The following is a 20,509-nucleotide window of genomic DNA, read 5'->3' on the forward strand; positions in this document are numbered from 1 at the left end:
TATATACCATGGGAAAGGAAGATCAGGCTTTTGAAACTGAGAAAGTTCTGATATTCTTAGTTATCCTGGATATCGTCAGCAAGTTCGCCGGGACACAGAGCTTCTTTTGGTATTCAACAGTGCCAAAAATGTGACAATTCTTGGTTTGTACTTTATTATAATGCAGACTAAAACTAGTTTATCCACTCAGAGAACACACACACACACGAATTCTTAGCTAAGTGTAGTGCCTCCCGACCTCTGGGGAGGGGCGACCCTGTTTCGATATTAATTTCTAATTCGGCATGTCCAGTTTGTGGTATTTTGTTTGGCGCAAACATTGCTGTGCTTAGTTGTGTAAAAGTAATTGGGCTACCAATGTAATCAACAGTATTATCAACATCATCATCAATTACGTACAAGTACAAGTTTAGCTAGGTGTATAATAAATTATGCTTGTCACCGATCGGCCTCTTCGCGTGTTAGGTATAAAACGACTAAGTATAACAAAAATAATGTACACTTTAAGCTACAACACTTTGGGGTATTTGCATATTGAATTGCGTTACTTGAACATCCATCCTAGCCGCAAGCATGTTGCAACGTTCTACTACAATACATCCTCGATGCGTCCGCCATCGATGATTTATAATTCGATATTGTTGGCAATTCAACTAATTAACCTGTGCTCCTCTAGTCCATTCTCTAGCTCTTGTTATTTACAATCGGGGGCGAAGCTCCTCCAGTTCTGGTGGTTCTCAGTACATCGTGTAAATGCAGTTTTGAGTTGGTTTCCGTTTGGCTGGGGATTGTGCGTTCTTCACCAGCGGATCTGGTGCTTGTACTGCTCGTCCACCGCAATGCGCTTGATGGTCTCGTAACCTAGAATAATGCTGAATGAGAAGGCTGCCGACTGCACCAGGCGGGCGGACAGTCCCTTGAAGAAGCAGTTCAGTTTCTCCTCCTGCCACAGCTCCCGGAAGGCGACGCTCATCGAGTCCAAGCGGTGGACCTGCGGAGACACAGGGTAATAAAGATAACGTATGAGTGACGAGCATTTTCAATTGTTAAAGATAAGAACGTCTGAAGTTCAGACGCAGACAACGGAAAAATTGCGTCATTTTCAATCAAAATTGCAATAAAGGATTTACAATCAAATAAACTAAACAGATTTAAAGTGCTAGATTTATGCAAAAAACTCACCTGCAGACGGGCACGCACTATATCTAATGGATTGGTTAGTATTGTCGTTGTGAAGCCACCTAAACTGCCGGCCACGCACTGGATAAACAGATGGGACACCCAAACGGGGCAGATGCGGAACAGTTCGTCTGCGAATATAGTCCGAAATTAGCATAATCTAATCTCACTAACGAACGGAAGACTTACCCTGATAGAGGTGATAGAAGGCCCACCACATGGCCGAATTAGGTACGTAGGCCATCAGGCTGGCGGTGTAGCCGCGGTAGAAGCCCCGGAAGCCATCGCGCCGCATAATCTCCCTGCCAATGTCCATGGAAATGTGCAGGCGACTGCGTCCGGGCCACGACTTGATGCCCAGCGGATTGATATCGCCCTTGGAACCGGCATGGGCCGACATTCCGAGCACCATGGCGTGCTGCGATATCACGTCGAAAGGAACTATGATGGTCTGGCCCACCAGCGATGCGCAACCGCCGCCGGCGAGGGCCTTCATTCGATGCCCAGCACCCAGATCGTTGAGCACATGGCGCACGCCCTCGTAGGTGCTTATGTAAAAGACGCCGGACACTATTTGCACGGAGGAGATCCAGAAACCTCTATACAGACCGGGCACTCCCTCCGATCGGTAGATCTTCATGGCGCAATCCACCATGCCCTTGTACACATCGCTCTTGTGCTGCACCTGCAACTGCGTCTTGATCACGGTCAGCGGGAATAGGCAGCAGCGCACCGAGAACGAGCTGAGCATGGAGAGCGGGAAGAACTTGGTCTTGTTCATCATGTCCCATTCGATGGTGCGTATGTACGTGGCTCCCTCGGCTGCTCCTCCAACTCCGGTGGGCGCCACCGCTAGGCGGGATTTGGTGCTACTGCTGCTTTCCGTCATCGCTGCTACCGGACGACGGGGTTGCGGCTGCTCCAGCGACTCCTGGTGGACTCAGTGCGTCCGCAAAGGATTGTTCGCATGCGTAGAAGCTTCGAGGCGATAGGGGCTTCCTTCACAGCCGGGTATGCTGTGGCTGTCTCTGGAGGCATTCGACCTGCATGACTCTTGATCGGTTCCTTTGTGTGCTGCGCTTATTGTTGCCGTGTATTAACATATGCATATATGTATATCTGGGGAAAACAAAACAGTATCTTTAGTACATTGACGCAACTCAGACGCATACGCACGAAAAACATTCCCAAGGTCGTGCGACAGATACGGATTTGGCTGGTCCGCCCGTGACCTTTGCTCCTCCGACCAATGCCAAGGAAATCCGGCGGAGTGCCTGCTCCGCTCTGCGACTATCTAATCTATATATATAACTTGGCGCCTTCGCCGATTCGGAGTTGTTATTATATAATACGCAGACACCTGACTGAGTGGCCACCACCCCCCTCGCCGAACAAAAAGCACACGGACGTAAACAAACTCTTCGCGTGGAGTCTGGCCGAGATTTCCGGATCTCCGGCAATGCGCGGGACAGTAGCTGGTGTTCCGGCTGCTTCCTTGGTCACTTACCTACGCCACTGTGTCTGTTTGGATATTTGCCTTGTGCATATCACATAATAAATCTGATGAGAATGAAAAATTGTTTTAAGAGAGATTTTCGGGAATGCCAGTGTGGCCAGAGGAGTCGGAGGAATGGACATGAGTGAGCCAAAAGTCGTGGTATAGAACTTTGATTAGAGCATAGCTTGGACTCGAACCGGAAATAAAAGAAATTTAGTTTCCAATAAGAATATAAAAAATATTTTAAAATTGTTCAGAACTTTAAATAAAATAAATACAAGCTTTTTAAGTAATGCAACCATTAAGCCAATTTGCATATCCATTTGTTTAGGAAATTTCTGAGCCTATCAAATTTGTTTTAGAGTGAAGCATATGCACATGATTAGTTTCAAACCTTATTTATTTTGTAGTTATTCGTAGTTTATATTTTAGACTTAACGAATACTAATGAATTATTTCTACAAACCGGCTTAAGGATTCCAAAATGATTATTAGCCTATATGTTAACTATGACTATTTCAAATATTTTCCTCTAGCCTTGCTTCGATTTCATGCCTTTATTTAAATTTGAAAGCTAATCAAATCACTTTCAAATGTGAAGATTTTTTAACATTTTCTCCTAATTACCGCCCACGCAGCCAAGCCATTGGCCTTTCCCCTTTGCAGCGAGTCAGCCAATCGGCGGGCATAGGAGGCGTGACGCGTCTGCGCAATGCATCCTGGCTAGCTACCAGGAGCAGCAACCCCCGAACGGTGACTCCGGCCGTACTGCCTGGCATCCTGGCCAGGTGCCCTCCACCAGTCACAACGGAAACTCGGAACCAACTGCAAGAAGGCAACGGAATGCGCGCTGATCACCATCAACGTCAAGTGAAAGCCATCGAGCTCTGAATAATTGAGGAGTATTGATGAGCAGCAGCCAGGTGAAATCCTATTAGTGAAAATCCAACAAGTTCAAGAGTGCATCCGGACCACCGATCGATCCATGGATACGGCCAAGTTGGTAAGATTCGCTTAAAGCTTTTATTTCAACCGCATCGGACGTACATAAATAGGGCTTAAGCTAGGAGTCCGTGGAGGTGGTGGTCTTAGCCATAGCTCAGGGTGTAGCCCATGTTCTCCATGAGGGTCTCCTTGATGGCCGGCTGGAGCGCCCGCTGCATGTAGGTGGTCAGCAGGCCACGGACGCCCATGGAGAAGAGCTTCTCCAGCTCGTGGGACATGGCCTCGCCCACCAGCTCCTCACGATCTCCGCTGGGACTGGAGCCACTGCCGCTGAATATATCTGCAAAGGCTCTGGCATCCGGCTCCACCAGCTGCTGCAGCTGCTCGTCCTCGAAGTGCAGCACATCCTCACTGAAGTTCACCTGGTCCTCGAAGTTCTCCTTGGCGTAGCGCCGCCGGCGTCTCCTCTTTTTGCTGAACTGCCGCCGGTAAAAGTTGTCCCCGTTCACATCGATGAACTCACCGGAGTCCTGGTCCTGGCTATCACTGCCCAGCTCCAGGCTGTATTCTTTAGATCTTTGCGGCACCTGAACCTGGCGGATATCGTAGCCCGCCTGCTGATGGTACTTGCCCCAACTCTGTGGTCTCTTGCTGCCCAGTATCACGTGCGGTTCGCCCAGTTCCACTTCCGGAGCACTACCGAATCTCCGCTTGGAGTTCTGGCGCAGACGGATTCCAGTGGGTCCCTGGCATCCATGAGCAAAGACGGATATAAATCCGGGCTCAGCAAAATGAGAGTCCGTGCGCACCGACGCGGCTCCCAATCTCCGGGACTGCTCGTAGTTGGAGTGATGTCCTGATCCCAGTGGAACTGTTCGAAACTCGATGCCCGCGTGTCGCAATCTCAGAATCATGTGACACTTTCCGCCCATTGGCTGCATCACCACCTTGCCACTGAGAGTGAGATCCGGAAAGATCAGGCGGGTGTCCAGCGTGGAGTTCTCCGTGCTGAACTTGCACTTGTCGATCTCAACCCAGCGATTGGCGGACTTCGCCGGCGGCACTCGCACCTTGAGATCCTCCACATCCACCCGGGAAATTGTCAGTTTGTGGGGCTGTCTGTGATGCTGGCTCTGCTGGTTCACCGCCAGCAAATCCTCCAGCTCCAGAGCACTGCTCGAGTCGGAGAAGGGATTGGCTTGTCCATTTCGGTGCAGGAGCTTGGCGTGATAGCCACGTCCGCTGCTGTACGCACCCACATTGTAGAAGTCATCTTCCGGATCGCTGTGCTGCCCATAGAAACTGTGGTACAACTGGTAGGGACTCTGCGGTGGCGGCTCCCACATGGCTCGCGATGCGGATGAGCTCTTGGTCTGCACACTGCGTCGACGCATGTGCTCCAGCGCATTCTCCAGCCGGTTGGAGCAGCGGTGGGGCAACTGATACGGCTGACAGAGGCTCACTAAAGAGTATGTGTTAGCAGAATTGGCTACGATGCAGTGGAGGTCACTTACCCGCCAGCAGAGAACACATGGCCAGCAGAAAGTGCAGACAATTGAAATCCCGGCTCACGTATCCTGACATTGCGGTATTGCAAACATGGAGCGGGGTAATCTTATTAACACAGGCTGTAAGTCCTTAGAATCCTTGTTTTTCAAACTTTTAAATAGATTTAGTTGTCACTAATTTGTAAACTTTTCATTTACTAAATCACAAAACACATTAATGTTTTTTAAAAATGTTTATTATCGAATGGTATTGTGTTTCTTCTTTTATATCAAGAACGTTTGTCGATTATATTTTAGTTTGTTAGTAAAATTTAAGCTGAACTTTATGTTAGCTACTTTTCCAGAACTTGGGTTGTAATATCTTTATAGTATGATGTCGTTGAGGTTTTAAAGATGTGGTTTCTAAACACCGTAGCAATCTCTTGAGTTATCTTTAGAAAGAATCCTTTAGTTGGCCAGAAAACACCTCCGAACTCGCCCGCAGCTGAACCGAAAATGCGACTCCCAAGCCCAAGCGGAGCGAGAAACTGGCTCGGTCGCGCTTCCATTGCCACCAAAACCAAAAAGACACCCACAAGAAGACGGAGAAGAGCATAGCCATAGCCATCGTGATGGTGACGACCGTGTCACTGCCTCATCATGTGCAGTGAAAGTGTTTTCCACGACGGATCCATAGCCAGAGTTAAAAAAGAGACAGAGATTTGGAGTCCCAGTCATCCAAGCCGCGCCACACACACAGAAAAACGAAGAAACAAAAGAAAAAAGACTAAAACAATTTGGAAAAAGAAAAGCATTGTCTTCTGCGGGCCCATGGGTCTCAGTCCACCACCCACCGCTCCCTTGGGCGGGTGCAAACTAGATCAGTACATATACCTTATATATAATAGCATACCATACCGAAAGGTAAACACACGACTGGGAGTTTCGTAATGTCAGTTGCGGGCGCGCATGCGTCGTAATCTCTGCGAGTATGTGCTCCATTGTTCGCCAGGGTTCAAAGTTGATCAATCCGTCGGATGAGTCAGTCACCCAGCGCCACAGTTTGTTTTCCCAATTGCACTTGTAATTGGCACCAATTGCGCATACAAATTAGGGCCCATAGGTACTTTATAAGGTAACGATGGGTATTTGCCCTTTGATGATCGCTAGATAGTTCAATTCGCATCATATCTGCAGTTTAATTGAATAGGGAAATTCCTAGAACATAATTTATAAAAAATAATACATTTTCAATAACTAAAATGGAAATTCTATGAAACCTTTCTTTGAAAAAGTATAACCCTATTATGAACGATATGATGATATTATTATTCGATTGATATTTTATATCAATATGCAGGCTTACATCATCATTGGTGTATATTATATAGCTAAAGATACATCTCATGAGTGGAGTTGATATCTTTATGATATAGAGCATTCCTCAGTTATGGTAACCCATCCAAAAAAGTGGTTCCCTGTTGCACCTGCGCACGTGTGGCAGGTGACATCGCTTGGCTGGCTGCCGCTGCGTTTTTTTTTTTTTTCTTTTTGTTAAATTTTTTAGCTGCTTGCACACGACAGTTACACTAAATAACTGCTGTAATTTGATTTGACAAATTGTTTGCTTGCACTTAACGAACGCGATTCAGCGACACATTTTGCAATTTATCAAAAATTTGTGCGCGCAAAAAGCGGAAGAGAATTGCCAAATCCGTGATCACCAGTTGAATGTATCATAGACAAGATTTATATAACCCCCGATTTCGGGGGGAGAAAGTCGAGCATTCTGCACTTCTTGTGGCCCAAACTGGAGAAAAGGGACGGCACACGGTGCCGCTTTCTGCGTTTCCACCTGAAGTTTTTCTCCATTTTCATAGCAACTGGAAGTTGGCATGGTGTATTGCCGATAGAGCCGAACCAAACCGGCAGCGATTACGGGCACGTAATTAAGGGTAACTATCTCGAATGGTTCTCGGATGCGACGGAGCACATCCAGATGGCACACGGTGGTGCATCGCAGCGCTTGCTGCTCCAGTTTGTCCAAATGTCAGGCAAGGGACTCGAAATGGGGTCAGTACTGGATGCACTTCGTCATGGAGGCCCGACAGAGTGGGCTCCGTAAGCAAACAACGGATGGGAAACCTTAAAGAAACACTATTGTCTTTTTTTCTTGGACTGATGCTTAATTTGTCTTAAATGTTTAAAGTAATCACTTGGAGATCGACCTACATTTAAAAGTAGGTTGGGAAATCGAAGGGTGCTTGAATTTATATATGATATATTACTTTACTTACTAGTGCAAGTTAAGTAAGATAGGGAATGTCTATCGATGGGAATTCTAATATAACATTTCATTAAATCAAGATGACTTCTTTGAAGAAGTTTGTCGTATTAGTTCTATCCCCTGTCTTGTGCCGTATGCTAGAAGCCAGTTCCCCCATTAGTTTCCCCCAGTGAAAAGTGAAATCCCGGCCGGCTATAATGAGCTCCACGAGCAGGGTGATATGATAACCCGGAGAGAGCGAGAGTGCGACCGTAGACAAAGGTTAACCCCTGCGCAGTGCTCATTAAGTGGACAAGTGTCAATAAACCGCAGTTGGAGTCGGCAGATGACCACGTACTATACCTATGCCCACGTACTATCCACATATCATTGCGAACCCACTGGTGAGGGCCCAGTGCCAGTGGTTGTACTAAGTTGTCCGACACAATGGCTCATTACTTAATGGCCAAGAACACAGAAGCACTTGCACCCGGCCAATTGACACCCGGCAGTGGGAAAAACAAAAGCAAAAGCAAAAGCGAAAACTGAAGCTAGAGAAGCTGTTAAACTAATTGCCACAACTTCCACTTGACTATGTCAATGTGACGAGTTGGCCATTGTCTCTGCAACCTGTTAACGGCGGGTGGCCAACCAACCACTCAGCAGGTGGCTTTAAAGTTCGCATGGCTTAAAGTCCACGGAAGCAACCAAAGAATTACGCCCAAAATAACTGACAAATTGGGAACTAATTTGGCCAAGACGAAATCGAAAGACCCCAAGCCAAAAAGACGCCAGACTCATGACAATTTCCTGGCGCGCCTTGTCTCATTTCCTTATTCCGCAGAGCGACTACGGCGAGGCCAAGACGCACCTGGAGCAGCTGCAGCAGACGCTCACGCACCTGGACCACCCGCACCACCACCACGCACACCATCCGCACCACCACCTGGGGCTCTACCATGGCGCCCTGCCCAACACATCCACCATAACCACCGACTCGGTGGTTTCCTGTGTCAGCTCCACACTGCCGGCGGTGGCCAAGGCCATTTCCGCATCCTCCAGCTGCGATGGCCTGCAGTCGGAGCGGAAGAAGTGCCCCACCAGCGATCTGGATTCAGGTGGTCATGGTCACGGGCATGGCCTTATGGAGGCCATCTGCGCTGGCCAGAAGACGTCACCTATACCACCGCCGCCACCACCTTGCTGCTTGACCCTGGGCGAAAGCTCATCCTCGCCGAATCCCATCGCCACGGCCGCCCTGATGAACGCTTCCACCTCCGGATCCTCTAGCGCGGGCGGAGCAAGTGCCTCTCTTTGCAACGGTGTGTATATATATGCATATACTTTCAGATTTATCTCTTTTTGTTGGATAAGAATTTTGAACATGGTATCTTTTACAAATGTCGGCTGTTAATCAAGTCCTGCCAATTATACCCTTTCACTCGGCAGATCTCACACGGGAATCTTCCTGGTACGCCCACCATCATCATCACCACCATCACCAGTTGCCCGACGAGCTGGTCATGTATGCCACGCCCACTCCCACGCCGGCAATCGGGAAATTCGGACTGGACACTTCCACCGAGGGTTACTTGAACGCAAGGTACAATGGTAAGCGTCCTCATCCACGTCCACTGTCAATTCCGGATGCAGCCTGCCACTGCCCCTCCTCCTGATCCACCACCCACTCCGACCCACTGTATCCACTTTCTGTTTGCCTTTGCTATTTACACGTTCGCTTGTTTATTAATTTTCCATTATGAGTTTTGAGAAGTGAGCGGGGGAGTCCTGCGGGTTGGATGGCAAATGGTTTGGTGGGTGTGGGTGTGGGCTTGGAATTTTGGGCTACTCTGCCATTTGCCGCCCGAAGGCTTTGCTATACAGCTTAGATTGTTATTTTTAAGTTTTTTATTAAGAAAACATCGCCGGAGTTTGGCGCGTGCCGAGGTCCAAGTAAGATAAATATGTTTTGGAGTTCTGGGAAAATCAAACTGGAGTCAAGTGTTCCAAGTTAATCACTTGAACTGGATGGATCTTTTAAGTTAATCCCACTTTAAGTTGACTACGTTCTACCTGCAATCCCCATTTCAAGTTATCTAGTCCTGAGTTTTGGCTGGCACTCGATTATGGCCAAGTCAAGTGCATGTGACAAGCTCGATTTGTGGCCTCAAAGGCATCCCATTGCGAGCGTTAATACGAAATATTATCTAACAAAAGTCGAGGCCACCTCGGTTGACTGGCGGCGGAGGTGGCTTCTTCTCCATTCTCCCGCATTTATGAGTGGAAAAAGTAACCTGGTCTTGTTCTCTATTTTTACCATCTGCAGTGAATGTCAAAGGCGTGCGGCATGATAGAACATCGAGTTTCTTTGACATACCCGCTGTGACGCACCCGCACACCCATCCACATCCGCACTCGCATCCGCACCCGCATCCGCACCCGTACTGCTACAGGTAAGAAGATTGAGATTGAGCTTCACGCTGACAAGACAAGTCAACTTTAAGTCAATCAACGGAGTTGCTGGAGTCGCTTGCTCCTCGAATTATCCGCTTTCTATATATAATAGATTTATATATATATATTTTATATATTTTTGATTTATGCTCCATGCAGATTTCCATCATCGCCACCCGCGGGCATTCTGAAAAAGAGCGACGAAGGTAAGTCCCTAAAAATTGAAAAAAATGAATGGAAAATGATTAAAGCCAGCTCTTGCGTACGCTCATCATTTATTCAAATTAATGTGCGCGATATGCATACCTATCACTGGGTAATTCCATTTGCTGCCATCTTCATCTAGTGGCTTCCAATATTTTTTCAAATAAAATGCAAGAAATCGCGCGCATAATTTACAATAACAATATCGCCGGTGTTACTAACCGCTAATCCAATTGGCGGCGGCACAAGCGTGCAATTCAATTTCGTGGGGCGGCTGCTACATAGTTCGCCTCCGGTGGGCGTGGCGGTGGGCGGACGGGGGCGTGGTCGGGGGCTGAATCCGACGCCCATCGAACAAACAGCTCAATCACGGGGCCGCCGTTGAGTGGTTCGTGTTAGCTACACCACCCAGTCACCCCATTCACCCATCCATCCGTTTACACTTGAAAAAAAAAATCTGTTACTTTGGAAATTTAAAGGATTCATAGTGGCGTTCTCAGTTCGTCCTTCAAGTAGCAATCCTAAGGGTGCAGAAATGAGTTTAGTGTTTTCCCGGGTGTAGTGCATTGTCCCACCCACTCCAATCCAACCCACCCGGATACCCTCGTCCTTGGGCTGCAGGGCCAACAGGTCTTCGTTTTCCATCAGCAGCTCGTTTGTTGTTATCGCCAATGATGTTTTTACTTGTCGACACTTGCTCATGGATTATGCAGAGGTATCTCCTGAATTTTTAATGCGACCAGCGTCGAGTCGCGATGGGCATGGGGTGCCGGAATGGATGCGGGAGTTGTGGAGTAACTACCTAATGAAAAGGGCAAGCTCGGGTGGTGCTTCCAGGTTGGGTTGGGTGCCATGGAGTGGGTTTGTTTGCCTCCGCTGAATTGCAGCATATTGAGCATTTTGCAGCGACTGAGGGGAGTGGGTTGCTTAAATAATTAATTGCTGCTAAATACCCTGGCCATTTAGAAAAGCCAAGCGTCGCACAAACAAAGCGAAACAATGTGAAAGAGTTTTTAATGGCAGTCGAGAGGGATGGATGGTCTTTAATAAGCGGGGATCCATAATTATATGGGATATATCTATATATATGATATAAAACCTATATACAAGTGGTAACGTATGGTTTATACACGTACTTAAAAGTTTAAAATGTCTAATAAGCCCATACTACCCTCTGTTAGGAAGGGTATCTGGAATACCCATGTAATTAGCACCCATTCCCCTGACACCGGCACATTGCTCAAACGTGCATGAAAGCGGCTTTCACTGGTGAATCCTTTTTTCCAGAAGCCACCTCGGCAGCCGTCTACTGCAGCGACGTGTCCTCCGGCCAGCACTTTCCGCACCACACGAAGATCGAGCACGCGGACTCCACCACCACGGCGGCACAGCAGCAGCATCAGCAGCAGCAGCACCAGCAACAGCAGCAGCAACAGCAGCAGCAACAACTACAGCAAGCTGCTGCACTGCATCCGCACCACCATCACTCCCACCATGGTCACCATGGCCATCAGCAGGCGGAGCAGCAGGCTCTCACCCACTTGACGCCACTACATGCCGCCTCCGCTTTCAAATTTAGCCACACGGCGGTCATATCCAGCTCGGCGGTATATGCCACGCCCTCGCACTACGCCCACCAACAGCAGACGCAGTCGCAGTCCGTGTACAGGGATCTCTCGCCCACCACCTTGGCGGCGGTCAGCGATGCGGATCTGAAGTACGACAGCGGTCCCTACAACGCGGCCATCTCATCCACCTATCCCTCCGCGCTTCGGCCTAATGTGGTGGACTCCACCACGTCCAGCGATGCGGAACTGCGCCTGGATCAGTTCTACGCTAGCAATGGCATCTCCACCAGCAGCAATGGCCAGGCGATCAGCCAGCGCAGGGGTTCGCTGCAGCTCTGGCAGTTTCTGGTGGCCCTCCTGGATGAGCCCACAACCAGGTGGGTACGAAGCGGCGGCCGCAAAGTTCTCATGCATTAACACTCTTTCTCCTTTCAGTGCCAGTTGCATCGCTTGGACCGGTCGTGGCATGGAGTTCAAGCTGATCGAGCCGGAGGAGGTGGCTCGGCGCTGGGGTCTCCAGAAGAATCGACCCGCCATGAACTACGACAAGTTGTCGCGCAGTCTGCGCTACTACTACGAGAAGGGCATCATGCAGAAGGTGAACGGAGAGCGATACGTCTATCGGTTCGTCTGCGATCCGGATGCGCTGTTCAACATGGCCTACGGTCATCTGACCACCGGTTCCGGCAAGGGTGACCAGCACCAGTTGACGCTGTCGCTGGCAAAGACGCCTCCGACTTCCGGCGACTCCCAGACGCAATCCCCGCGCGTCGCCAAGTCGGAGTATTACGATACCGCCGCATTGCATAAATACTAACCATATAGTCGCCATATGTGGGCGGAGCGTTCGAATGCGGCCGCGTGGGCGTGGTCGTGTCCCGTGTACATTGTGTAATCTAGTTGCGTGTGGGGTTACGAATTCGAAATGAAGGTTTCGTTGTGATGAGCTGGGTTGGGAATAGCGTAGAGGGGTACGAAGGCAGTTTTTCAGTAAAATCGGGGTCACCATCTCCTGAAAATTACATACAATATGGTTTCAAAATTGTAGTTCTGTTTTATTATAAAGTTCTTCGTCATTTTTATGCACCGAGCCACTCTCTAGACTAACATATATCCAGTTATTCCAAAGACTTGGCTGATCAGAACGACATACACAAAAGGTACTTTACAATATTTACATATGGCATATACATATACTTGAGCGCTTATGTATTCATATATATGTATGTATCTGTGTACATAGAGGGGGGATACAGAAGACAGCAGTCATGTGTCCAACAAATATCGTAGTTCTGCACTGAGGTTGAGTTACTTAAATAAACTATTTAGCCAGTTTCCGATTTCGAAGACCGTGCAATTTGGCAGATTAGGAAACTTCAGTTCAATAAGGTAACATTTAAAGAAAAAATTGTTAAATATAAAGACTACTAAATTGCAACGTTTGGAGAAACCGGAAACAGAGCTCTTTGAACCGTTTATGTTCGTTAATAAATGGCAACAGAGTGTTTTTGAATGTTTAGACCTCACTCCTCCCTCTTCTTCTTCCTTTTGGGCTTATCCTCGCCATCGGAATCCTGGCTGGTGGCAATGGAATCGCTGGCACTGCTGCTGCTCGCCTGCTTGCGCTTCTCGGGCGTCTTTTTGGCCAGCTTCTCGATGTACTGCTTTAGCTTGTCCGGCTGCGGACTGTATGCCCAGTGGACCAACTGCAGGTGGAGGTCGGTGGGTGCTCCGGTCTCTGCATCGATGAGCTTCGCCTCCTCGCTCTTGATCTGCTCCAGCAACTTGGATAGCTGGCGATTGCGCACAATGTCCCAGCTGGTCTTGTCATCCGCCTTGGGGTACATGGTGCGCAGGTGCTTGTAGTTACCCTTGGCCTTGGAGCCGCCATAGGCTTCCAGGAACTCCGTAGCCAACTCATCCTTGGGATCGGGCAGCTTGGTGACCACGGCGAGTGGTAAATAGGCACGATTGTCCTTGATGCGGTTCTCCGCCTCGAACTTTTCGAGGAAATCCTCTAGTACCTGGACTCCCTCCTTGATGGCCGTGATCTTGTCCTCGTTCTTGGTGCCGGACAGGACACGCTTGGAGCTGCCAATCAATCCCTTGATGGCCAACCTCTGGTAGTCCGGATCTCGTTCCGCCAAAATGCTGCAATACGAGATGCATATAGAAATAGTTTGGATACAGGCAAACTGTGGAATGTGCCCATTTACTCATGCAAATATTGGGGTGGATCATATTTATGGAAATTATATTACTAGTATTATTATCTATTTGTCAAATTAAACTGGTTCTAGAGCGGAAAAACTTAATGATTCTATATAATTTTCGAAGCAGTACATATAAAACTATTTTAAGGTTTCCAATTATTGAGATATATATAATGATTTATGCATGAGTAAGTGGAATGCTATGTTGGATATATGTACAAAAGGTAAATATCCACAAATGTTTAAGCACTACGCTTTAATAAATTGATCCACCCTAATATGTTTGCATCCCATACGGAGCGGAGCGAATGGGAAGAGCGTAGTGGCCGCTCTGCCAACTTAATGAGACTTCCGAGTTCGACGCAGCAAAAGTGTGCCATGACATCATTGGACGTCGTCGCTGGTGGCCTGGGCCGAAGGTCTCCGGCGTCTCATTAGCATGCCAGCGAAGAGGGCCTGGTCAAGTGACTTACCTCAGCGTCGCCTCCGCAGCTGCCTTGTCCTTGAATCCCAGACCCGGCACCGTCTCCACCTTGTCCTCGCTGTCTGTCTTGGCATTCTTACTGGACGCTCCTCCGCCATTCTCCTCCAGCCACTTTTCAAAGACTCCAATGGCCGCATTGATGTTCTTCAGCTTCTCCTCCGCCTTGGTCACTAGAATAGTAGGTTTAATGTTGGATACAGTGCATCCTTTGTGCACAAGCACTCACTTGTGAGGACTCTTTTGGCCCGGCCGAGCAAACCGCGCACCGTCAGCTTGCGATACTGCATGTCGTGGCTCTCCAGCAGCTTCAACGTCTCCAGCGCCTTCTCCATGTCCTTGAAGCCAAATTTCGAGTCTCCCTCCGCCATTGTTGCTCCTTTGGTTGCTAATACTTGGGTGGGTATCTGACACAGATCTGGCAAATAACGACTGCTTCCTGTCAGCGCTAGAATACGACTGATTTTGCGTAGCCACGGTCTCCAACTCGACGGCATATGGCACTTAATCATGGGAGGAAGACGCAAAATGAGCGCCACTGAGAGGCACTGAGCAGCGCTGAGCGTGGCCAATTAGATAAGCACCACAAAATAACTGGGTGACTCTATGTTTGGAAACCGGTTTGTTGTCGTAGCACCGGAGCAAAACAAAACCCACGAGAAAATAATCGATACTTAGCCATGACGTCAGCGCCACGAGAAACTGATAACAAACAACATTGAGAGGGAATAAACGATCTTAAGTATTAATTACACTTGGAATTATAGATTCAATGTTGCAGTCGTTATATTTGCAATCATATTTGGTCAATCAATACGAAAATTTTTTTTTATTTTTTTTTTTTTGTTTATTAACATGGAACTCAAAAAGCTTTGGGCTTAGCGGAGAACGATGGGCTAGTTGCAACTGTGCCGTATTTGGAGTATATCGTCGACCATGAAGTTGCGCAGGTGGCACAGTGCCTGCACCACGTTGCCCTGGTCGCGCAGATTCGGTCCGATCCACTTCTCGGGTAGCGCCGCCTTGGACACCACTTGTGCGGGTGTGATGTGGGTCAGTGCACGCCGCCAGTTGTTGTTGCAGGTGGCCACGTTCAGATGGCTGCCCGTCTGCAGGCTCTCGATGTACTTAATGTAGGCCTCCGAGTGGATGACGCGAGTGGTGCGCGGCGGCACTGTGACGAAGAGCGGCTCTGGTGGCGGACCCAAGACGATCGTTTGCTGTTGCTGCAGTTGATGCATGTTCTGCTGCGGATGCTGCTGCTGCTGGAGCTGAACTGAATCGAGATTGCTTGGAGCGCGCGGCGATTGCGCAAGGCTGGGCGGGATGGGCACAGTAGTGGCCAGTTGCGCATGCTTCTGACGCCGCGGCACGAAGTTCTTGCTGCGGTCTGCCACCGAAATCGTCTTGCCACACTTGCTTAGATGCACCTCGCGCACATGCTTGATGAGGCGCAGCACGTTGGGGAAGGCCTGAATAGATTTCTTGACCCGCGGGCAGTTGCGCCACAGGCAGACATACTCTGTCTCCACGCCCGCTTGTGGATGACGCTGGATGTGTCCGGTGCTATCGGACATGCAATGTTCCGTGCAGTCGCCAAGCTCCTCGAACTGAAAGTCGCACTTATCCCACTGACACTCGAAGGTGAGCACCTGACCATAGACATCCTGCGACACTTGGGGTGAAGGACTAGCACTGTTCTGGACGTCGTCCAACTCGCGTCGCAGGGCCGCCGTCTCCTCATTCTGTCGGCTAGCCCTATCCTCCCAGCTCTGCTTAACGCTGGACGGGAGATTCTTCCATTCGGTGCCCACCATGCGGGATATGTCTCCAAAGGTTGCGTCCGGGTTGCTCTGGCAAATGCCTGTAAAAGAAAGTTCAAAGGTCATACATGATCTTTAAGGTATACTAAATATGCGTACTTTTCCGAACTTCACTGGAGTACAAAATGTAGCCGGTTAGGCATTTTTTGGCCGATTTGGCGGCCTTAACTTTGGACGTTAGTGGCGTGGAGTTCACTGAAGGAGCCGGCGAGGACATGGCCGCAATGTCTGAGCTCAGCGAGGGTGTATCCCCATCCATGGAATCCTCCAGCATGCCTAGTTCATTCAATTCGTTCTTAAAGTCCTTGGATGGCTTAATGGGAGTCTTAAAGTAAAAGATCTCATCCTCGGTGACGGAAGGACTGTGCTGGAACTTGCGCATGTTACCCGTAACCAACTTGCGAAGAGCTTTCTTTAGCTCATCATAGACGGACTCACAAATGTACACATCGCTTTCGGATATCTCCGTGGGTCGGGAGCTGATAAATTCGGAGTACTCCAGCACGGCGCAACGACCCACGATGCCCACCACCGGACTGACCTCTTCGACTGTGCTTAGCAGCAGTTCCTGGCGATAAAATTGCTTGCTCAAGCCGGGGGTCGTCTCACTGGGTGGTAACAGCCATGGTCCTTTAAAGTATGATTTTCCATTCTGTTCCCAGATCTGCTGGACCTGTGCCACCGACTGCTTTCCTGTTTGGGTGGCCACGTAGACGAAGTCTCCCGTTTTTATGGCACCACTGCAAATGGTGTTGTACTGCTGGTAGTACGTGCTGCCATCCTCAGCATTTGGCGGCGGATCGCAAGACACATTTGGTTTCTCCTTCTCGACCAGCGTCTCTTGGAGCTTCAGCTCCTCCAGTTCTCCTTTGTGCTTTTCCAAGCGCTCCTTAAACACAGACATCACACGTTTTAGCTCCAATGGTTGCTCTCGTGGAACGAACTTCACCGAGCTGCCTTCACGGACTGGCGGCCAGCTCTTCAGCTTCTTGAACCAGCGACCCTGGATATTGTAACGAGACTCGCAAACGTACACATCCTTTTCAGGCAAGTTTTCCGGACGCATCTTGATGTAATCCTTTATGTTCATTACGTAGCACATGCCCTGCACTTTATCCATCGAGATTGTCTGCGAAAGGCTGCTCTTGAACACTTCCTTTTCGAGGAACTTGCGAGTGGTTACATGGTACGTTTCGTGGGGCCGCACGAAGATCGAAGCCTGCATCAGCTTCTCATTGGTGGGTGATGTCCAGAGGCGCTCTATGCAGCATATCGAGGGAATCTTGTTTTCCGGCATTTGCACGTATACGTAATCGCCGGGAGAAAAAACCTGCTGGTTTATTGTCATGCTTTCACCCTTGGCTGCGTTGAATTCGTCCTTCTCCTTATCCTGCTCTTGGTCCTGTTCCTCTTGTTGCATCTTTTGCTGGCGACACAGCTCCACATCAGCCATAAGGCGTTCTATACTAAAAGTTAAAGCGGACGAGCTAAGTGTGTTCTTGCACAACTCGTCTCTCTTGCGAATGAAGTATGTTTGCAACTCGATGGAGTCCTGGAAAAGTTTGTTCTTAGAATAGTACAATGGGTTCTGTTGTTGTAGTCATTACTCACCTGAAAAATATCGGAATCTGTGCGGGACAACTTTCTTGCACGTTCCAAACAGGCAAAAATATCTTCCTGGTAGACATCAAGCCGTTTGTAAGCTCCTTTGTCAAGCCTTCGTTTCACAAGGTCCAGCGAAATGCCGCGCACCTTGGGTCCTTCGCCAATCTCATCGTACTCCGGCAGTTCGGCCAGGGAATCCGAGTAGCAACGTCCCTCCTCGTCCTGGTGATTGTAAATAGTCGTGAACAGTGTGAGGAACAGCTCCTGAACAGCCAAAGGAACATCCGGAAGAGAGTCGCGTTCGGTGCGCAGTTGTTGCTTTAGCTGCAGCGTCAATTGTTGTAGCACGAGCGCGTCCTTGTAGATCTGTGAGTCGGGCTCGTTATACTTGCAGGCATTCTCCAGCATAAGCAAAAAATCCGCTGCCAAGTCATCTAAGGTATCGTAAGCGCCCTGTTTAAGTTTCTGAGCGATTCGGTCCATGTCAATAGGTTCCCTGATAATGTCGTAGTAGTCAGGATACTCGCTCTTGGATGGCAACTTCGTAAATATAAGCGACAGCTGCCTCTTGCCCTTGGGCTCCTGGTACTCCTTTACTGTTTCATAGAATTGCCACAACCGCTCTGTAATCATTGCGGTCTTTAACTTTCTTCCCACCTTGCTGTACTTCTGCTGGGTTTTTTTGCCCTCTGTAAGACCAGGAAACTCCTTAAGCTTTTCATTTAGAGCTCGTTCCAATATATTGGCATCCTCGTATATGTTAGAGCCCTCCTCATTATACTGTCGGCAGTTGGAAAACATGAGTCGGTAGTCGGATACAACATCCTCCACAGCGGCATAGCGATCGGTGCGAATGTTATGCTCGATAGTGTTCATGTCAATGGGATTTTGAATGATATCGTAGTAGTCCGGATAGATCTTCCGAGGCGGCTTCTCCATAAACATTTCGATGGGTCGACGATTGCCCAAAGAGTAGTCCACCAAGTATTTCTGTATGCTCAGAATCTTCTTTTTAATAGCTGCGTTGATGGCAATGCGATTGGATTTGGGTGAATTCGAGTTATTTGGTGTATGGGACGCGTTAGAGTTCGAATTGGAGTTGATGCGCGGTCTGCCCGGCTTGCGCTTTTCCGGCTGCGTGCTAACCGTAAATACCTCTGCGTCCATTTCCTCTGCATCCTCGTCATCCAGATCACTGCCCTCCTCCAGAGACTCCTCCACCAGCTTGGCGTTCATTAGCTTTAACATTTTCAGCGCATCTTTGTGAGTGCGATGGGACGTCGGAAACGCCTTTTTGGCGTTGTCCAGCATGAGATATAGATCGGCAGTGAGATCACTAATGTTCGCATAGTCGCCCTTTTTCAGCTTTGTGTGGATTTGGCTCATAGATATAGGTCGCTTGATCAGATCAAAATATTCGGGATGGAAACGTCGAACTGGCAGTTTCCATAGAGAGTTTCCCAATGGAGGACCAGTAACTCCTGGATGTTCCGAAGTTCCTGGTGCGTTGTACAAGTGATCGAACAATGCCCACATGGGCCCCTCACCCTTTTTGCTGGTCTCCTCGTCGTCCGAGCTGTCAACCTCCTCTTTAAGTGCTGGAAAAAGTATGATTTATATACCAAAAACAAATTATTTTCTTATTTTTAATCCTTACCGGCAATTGCTGCACTGGAGAGACTCTTAACGCGCTTAGCCAGCTTGCCTTTTCCCATCTCCAGCTCGATACGCCGCTGCGTAAAGATCCGTTTCAGGGATTTGGCGTCCTTATAGATCTGAGAACCGGGCTCGTTAAACAGACATGCGTTCTTGGTCATTTGTAGCAGATCCCGCTCCATCTCCGCCAGCGAGGAGTAAGCGTTCATTTGTATTTTGGTTGCAATCAGGCGCAGATCAATGGGATGCTCAATGACATCGTAGTAGTCTGGATAGATTTTCTTGGAGGGCAGCAGTTGGAACATGCGGTGCATTAACCGGTCGCCCACGGGATCGCTAGCGGTCATAACGGAGGCGAAGAGCTCCTCGTACTGGTTGTACTCGTCATCTGTTGCTCCATCGCCACCAGGTTCTGTGCTGCTAGTCATTCGGCGCACTTGCCGCGACATGCGTCTGGCACGCGGCTCCTCCTCCGCCAATCCATTGGCCTCCATAATGCGCTGTCTCTGCGAGTGAATGTGCTGCCACAGAGAGACTGCGTCCTGGTGCTCGCTACTGCCTGGTAAGTAGAAGGCCTTGGCATTGCCAATAAGCAGCTCCAGGTCGGCCATCAGATCATCCAAATCGTCGTAGGAATCGGTTTTCAGCTTCTGCTGCACCTTGAGCAGATCAATGGGATTGACCACCACGTCATAGTAGGAGGGCTCTTGCCGGCGCTTTGGCACGCGGATGAAGGTGTCGCACAGCATGGACCCGTCCTCCTTCTTTATGTTCCTAATGGAATCGTACAACTGCTGGCACAGTTCTGTGGGATCGAGACGGCGCTTTTTTCGCGCCGATTGTGTCGTCGTCTGCTGCACCGGTGACTGCTCCGGCGTCGAGTCGTCCAGCTGCAGCGGATCCTCGTCCTGCCGGCTGGATATGCTGCTCGCCCGGCGCTTGCGGCTCAGCATCGTGTTACCCCTGTTCTTGTTACAATTAAAATCTAAAAATCCGACAATAAGACGCCACACAAAATGCCACAAATTCTGGGAATGAGCGAAAAAGTAGTGGTGGACAAAAGGTTCGATTGTGCGCGGTCGATATATATTTCGATAGCAGGCCATTTGAGTGATGAGCTATCGTTATCG

At 49.0% G+C, this 20,509-nt stretch overlaps 5 protein-coding genes across 6 annotated transcripts; 1 reads left to right on the top strand and 4 right to left on the bottom strand.

Moving 5' to 3' along the window:
- Nucleotides 1–104: 104 nt before the first annotated feature.
- LOC6607798 (solute carrier family 25 member 44) lies at nt 105–2,793 on the bottom strand. Of its 2 annotated transcripts, none has more exons than XM_002032520.2 (4): nt 2,687–2,793; nt 1,369–2,298; nt 1,183–1,310; nt 105–991 (listed from the first exon to the last, which is right to left on the bottom strand). In XM_002032520.2, the coding sequence occupies exons 2-4, from the start codon at nt 2,066–2,068 to the stop codon at nt 800–802; spliced, it is 1,020 nt and encodes a 339-aa protein (XP_002032556.1). In that variant the 5' UTR covers nt 2,069–2,298; nt 2,687–2,793; the 3' UTR covers nt 105–799. The 2 variants fall into 2 exon arrangements, with proteins under 2 accessions (XP_002032556.1, XP_032577180.1); XM_032721289.1 differs by lacking the exon at nt 2,687–2,793 and adding an exon at nt 2,356–2,644.
- An 868-nt stretch (nt 2,794–3,661) lies between these two features.
- On the bottom strand, nt 3,662–5,983 carry LOC6607799. Its single transcript, XM_032720681.1, has 2 exons — nt 5,137–5,983; nt 3,662–5,084 (listed from the first exon to the last, which is right to left on the bottom strand). The coding sequence occupies exons 1-2, from the start codon at nt 5,204–5,206 to the stop codon at nt 3,766–3,768; spliced, it is 1,389 nt and encodes a 462-aa protein (XP_032576572.1). The 5' UTR covers nt 5,207–5,983; the 3' UTR covers nt 3,662–3,765.
- A 2,088-nt stretch (nt 5,984–8,071) lies between these two features.
- Nucleotides 8,072–12,991, top strand: LOC6607800 (ETV5-related protein Ets96B). The gene is made up of 6 exons (XM_032720680.1): nt 8,072–8,697; nt 8,825–8,986; nt 9,702–9,828; nt 9,989–10,035; nt 11,321–11,978; nt 12,037–12,991. The coding sequence occupies exons 1-6, from the start codon at nt 8,175–8,177 to the stop codon at nt 12,416–12,418; spliced, it is 1,899 nt and encodes a 632-aa protein (XP_032576571.1). The 5' UTR covers nt 8,072–8,174; the 3' UTR covers nt 12,419–12,991.
- LOC6607801 lies at nt 12,636–14,759 on the bottom strand. The gene is made up of 3 exons (XM_002032523.2): nt 14,525–14,759; nt 14,288–14,468; nt 12,636–13,752 (listed from the first exon to the last, which is right to left on the bottom strand). The coding sequence occupies exons 1-3, from the start codon at nt 14,664–14,666 to the stop codon at nt 13,125–13,127; spliced, it is 951 nt and encodes a 316-aa protein (XP_002032559.1). The 5' UTR covers nt 14,667–14,759; the 3' UTR covers nt 12,636–13,124.
- A 325-nt stretch (nt 14,760–15,084) lies between these two features.
- Nucleotides 15,085–20,418, bottom strand: LOC6621670 (protein polybromo-1). Its single transcript, XM_032720679.1, has 4 exons — nt 19,381–20,418; nt 17,730–19,321; nt 16,218–17,670; nt 15,085–16,159 (listed from the first exon to the last, which is right to left on the bottom strand). The coding sequence occupies exons 1-4, from the start codon at nt 20,330–20,332 to the stop codon at nt 15,192–15,194; spliced, it is 4,965 nt and encodes a 1,654-aa protein (XP_032576570.1). The 5' UTR covers nt 20,333–20,418; the 3' UTR covers nt 15,085–15,191.
- Between the last annotated feature and the right edge of the window lie 91 nt (nt 20,419–20,509).

This window comes from Drosophila sechellia, chromosome 3R (assembly GCF_004382195.2).
Source record: "Drosophila sechellia strain sech25 chromosome 3R, ASM438219v1, whole genome shotgun sequence".
NCBI lineage: Eukaryota > Metazoa > Arthropoda > Insecta > Diptera > Drosophilidae > Drosophila > Drosophila sechellia.

What these genes read in the sequence shown, in the direction of transcription:
- LOC6607800 (XM_032720680.1), top strand. Translation starts at nt 8,175, where the DNA reads ATGACAATTTCCTGGCGCGCCTTGTCTCATTTCCTTATTCCGCAGAGC. An exon ending in CTTGAACGCAAGGTACAATG is followed by an intron (nt 8,987 to 9,701) that starts GTAAGCGTCCTC and finishes TACCATCTGCAG; the next exon opens with TGAATGTCAAAGGCGTGCGG. An exon ending in TCTGAAAAAGAGCGACGAAG is followed by an intron (nt 10,036 to 11,320) that starts GTAAGTCCCTAA and finishes CCTTTTTTCCAG; the next exon opens with AAGCCACCTCGGCAGCCGTC.
- LOC6607798 (XM_002032520.2), bottom strand. Translation starts at nt 2,068, where the DNA reads ATGACGGAAAGCAGCAGTAGCACCAAATCCCGCCTAGCGGTGGCGCCC. An exon ending in CTTCTATCACCTCTATCAGG is followed by an intron (nt 1,311 to 1,368) that starts GTAAGTCTTCCG and finishes CTATATTCGCAG; the next exon opens with ACGAACTGTTCCGCATCTGC. An exon ending in TAGTGCGTGCCCGTCTGCAG is followed by an intron (nt 992 to 1,182) that starts GTGAGTTTTTTG and finishes GTGTCTCCGCAG; the next exon opens with GTCCACCGCTTGGACTCGAT.
- LOC6621670 (XM_032720679.1), bottom strand. Translation starts at nt 20,332, where the DNA reads ATGCTGAGCCGCAAGCGCCGGGCGAGCAGCATATCCAGCCGGCAGGAC. An exon ending in CAGATTCCGATATTTTTCAG is followed by an intron (nt 17,671 to 17,729) that starts GTGAGTAATGAC and finishes AAACTTTTCCAG; the next exon opens with GACTCCATCGAGTTGCAAAC. An exon ending in CTCCAGTGAAGTTCGGAAAA is followed by an intron (nt 16,160 to 16,217) that starts GTACGCATATTT and finishes TTTCTTTTACAG; the next exon opens with GCATTTGCCAGAGCAACCCG.
- LOC6607799 (XM_032720681.1), bottom strand. Translation starts at nt 5,206, where the DNA reads ATGTCAGGATACGTGAGCCGGGATTTCAATTGTCTGCACTTTCTGCTG. An exon ending in CATGTGTTCTCTGCTGGCGG is followed by an intron (nt 5,085 to 5,136) that starts GTAAGTGACCTC and finishes CATACTCTTTAG; the next exon opens with TGAGCCTCTGTCAGCCGTAT.
- LOC6607801 (XM_002032523.2), bottom strand. Translation starts at nt 14,666, where the DNA reads ATGGCGGAGGGAGACTCGAAATTTGGCTTCAAGGACATGGAGAAGGCG. An exon ending in GGCCAAAAGAGTCCTCACAA is followed by an intron (nt 14,469 to 14,524) that starts GTGAGTGCTTGT and finishes CTACTATTCTAG; the next exon opens with TGACCAAGGCGGAGGAGAAG. An exon ending in GCTGCGGAGGCGACGCTGAG is followed by an intron (nt 13,753 to 14,287) that starts GTAAGTCACTTG and finishes CTCGTATTGCAG; the next exon opens with CATTTTGGCGGAACGAGATC.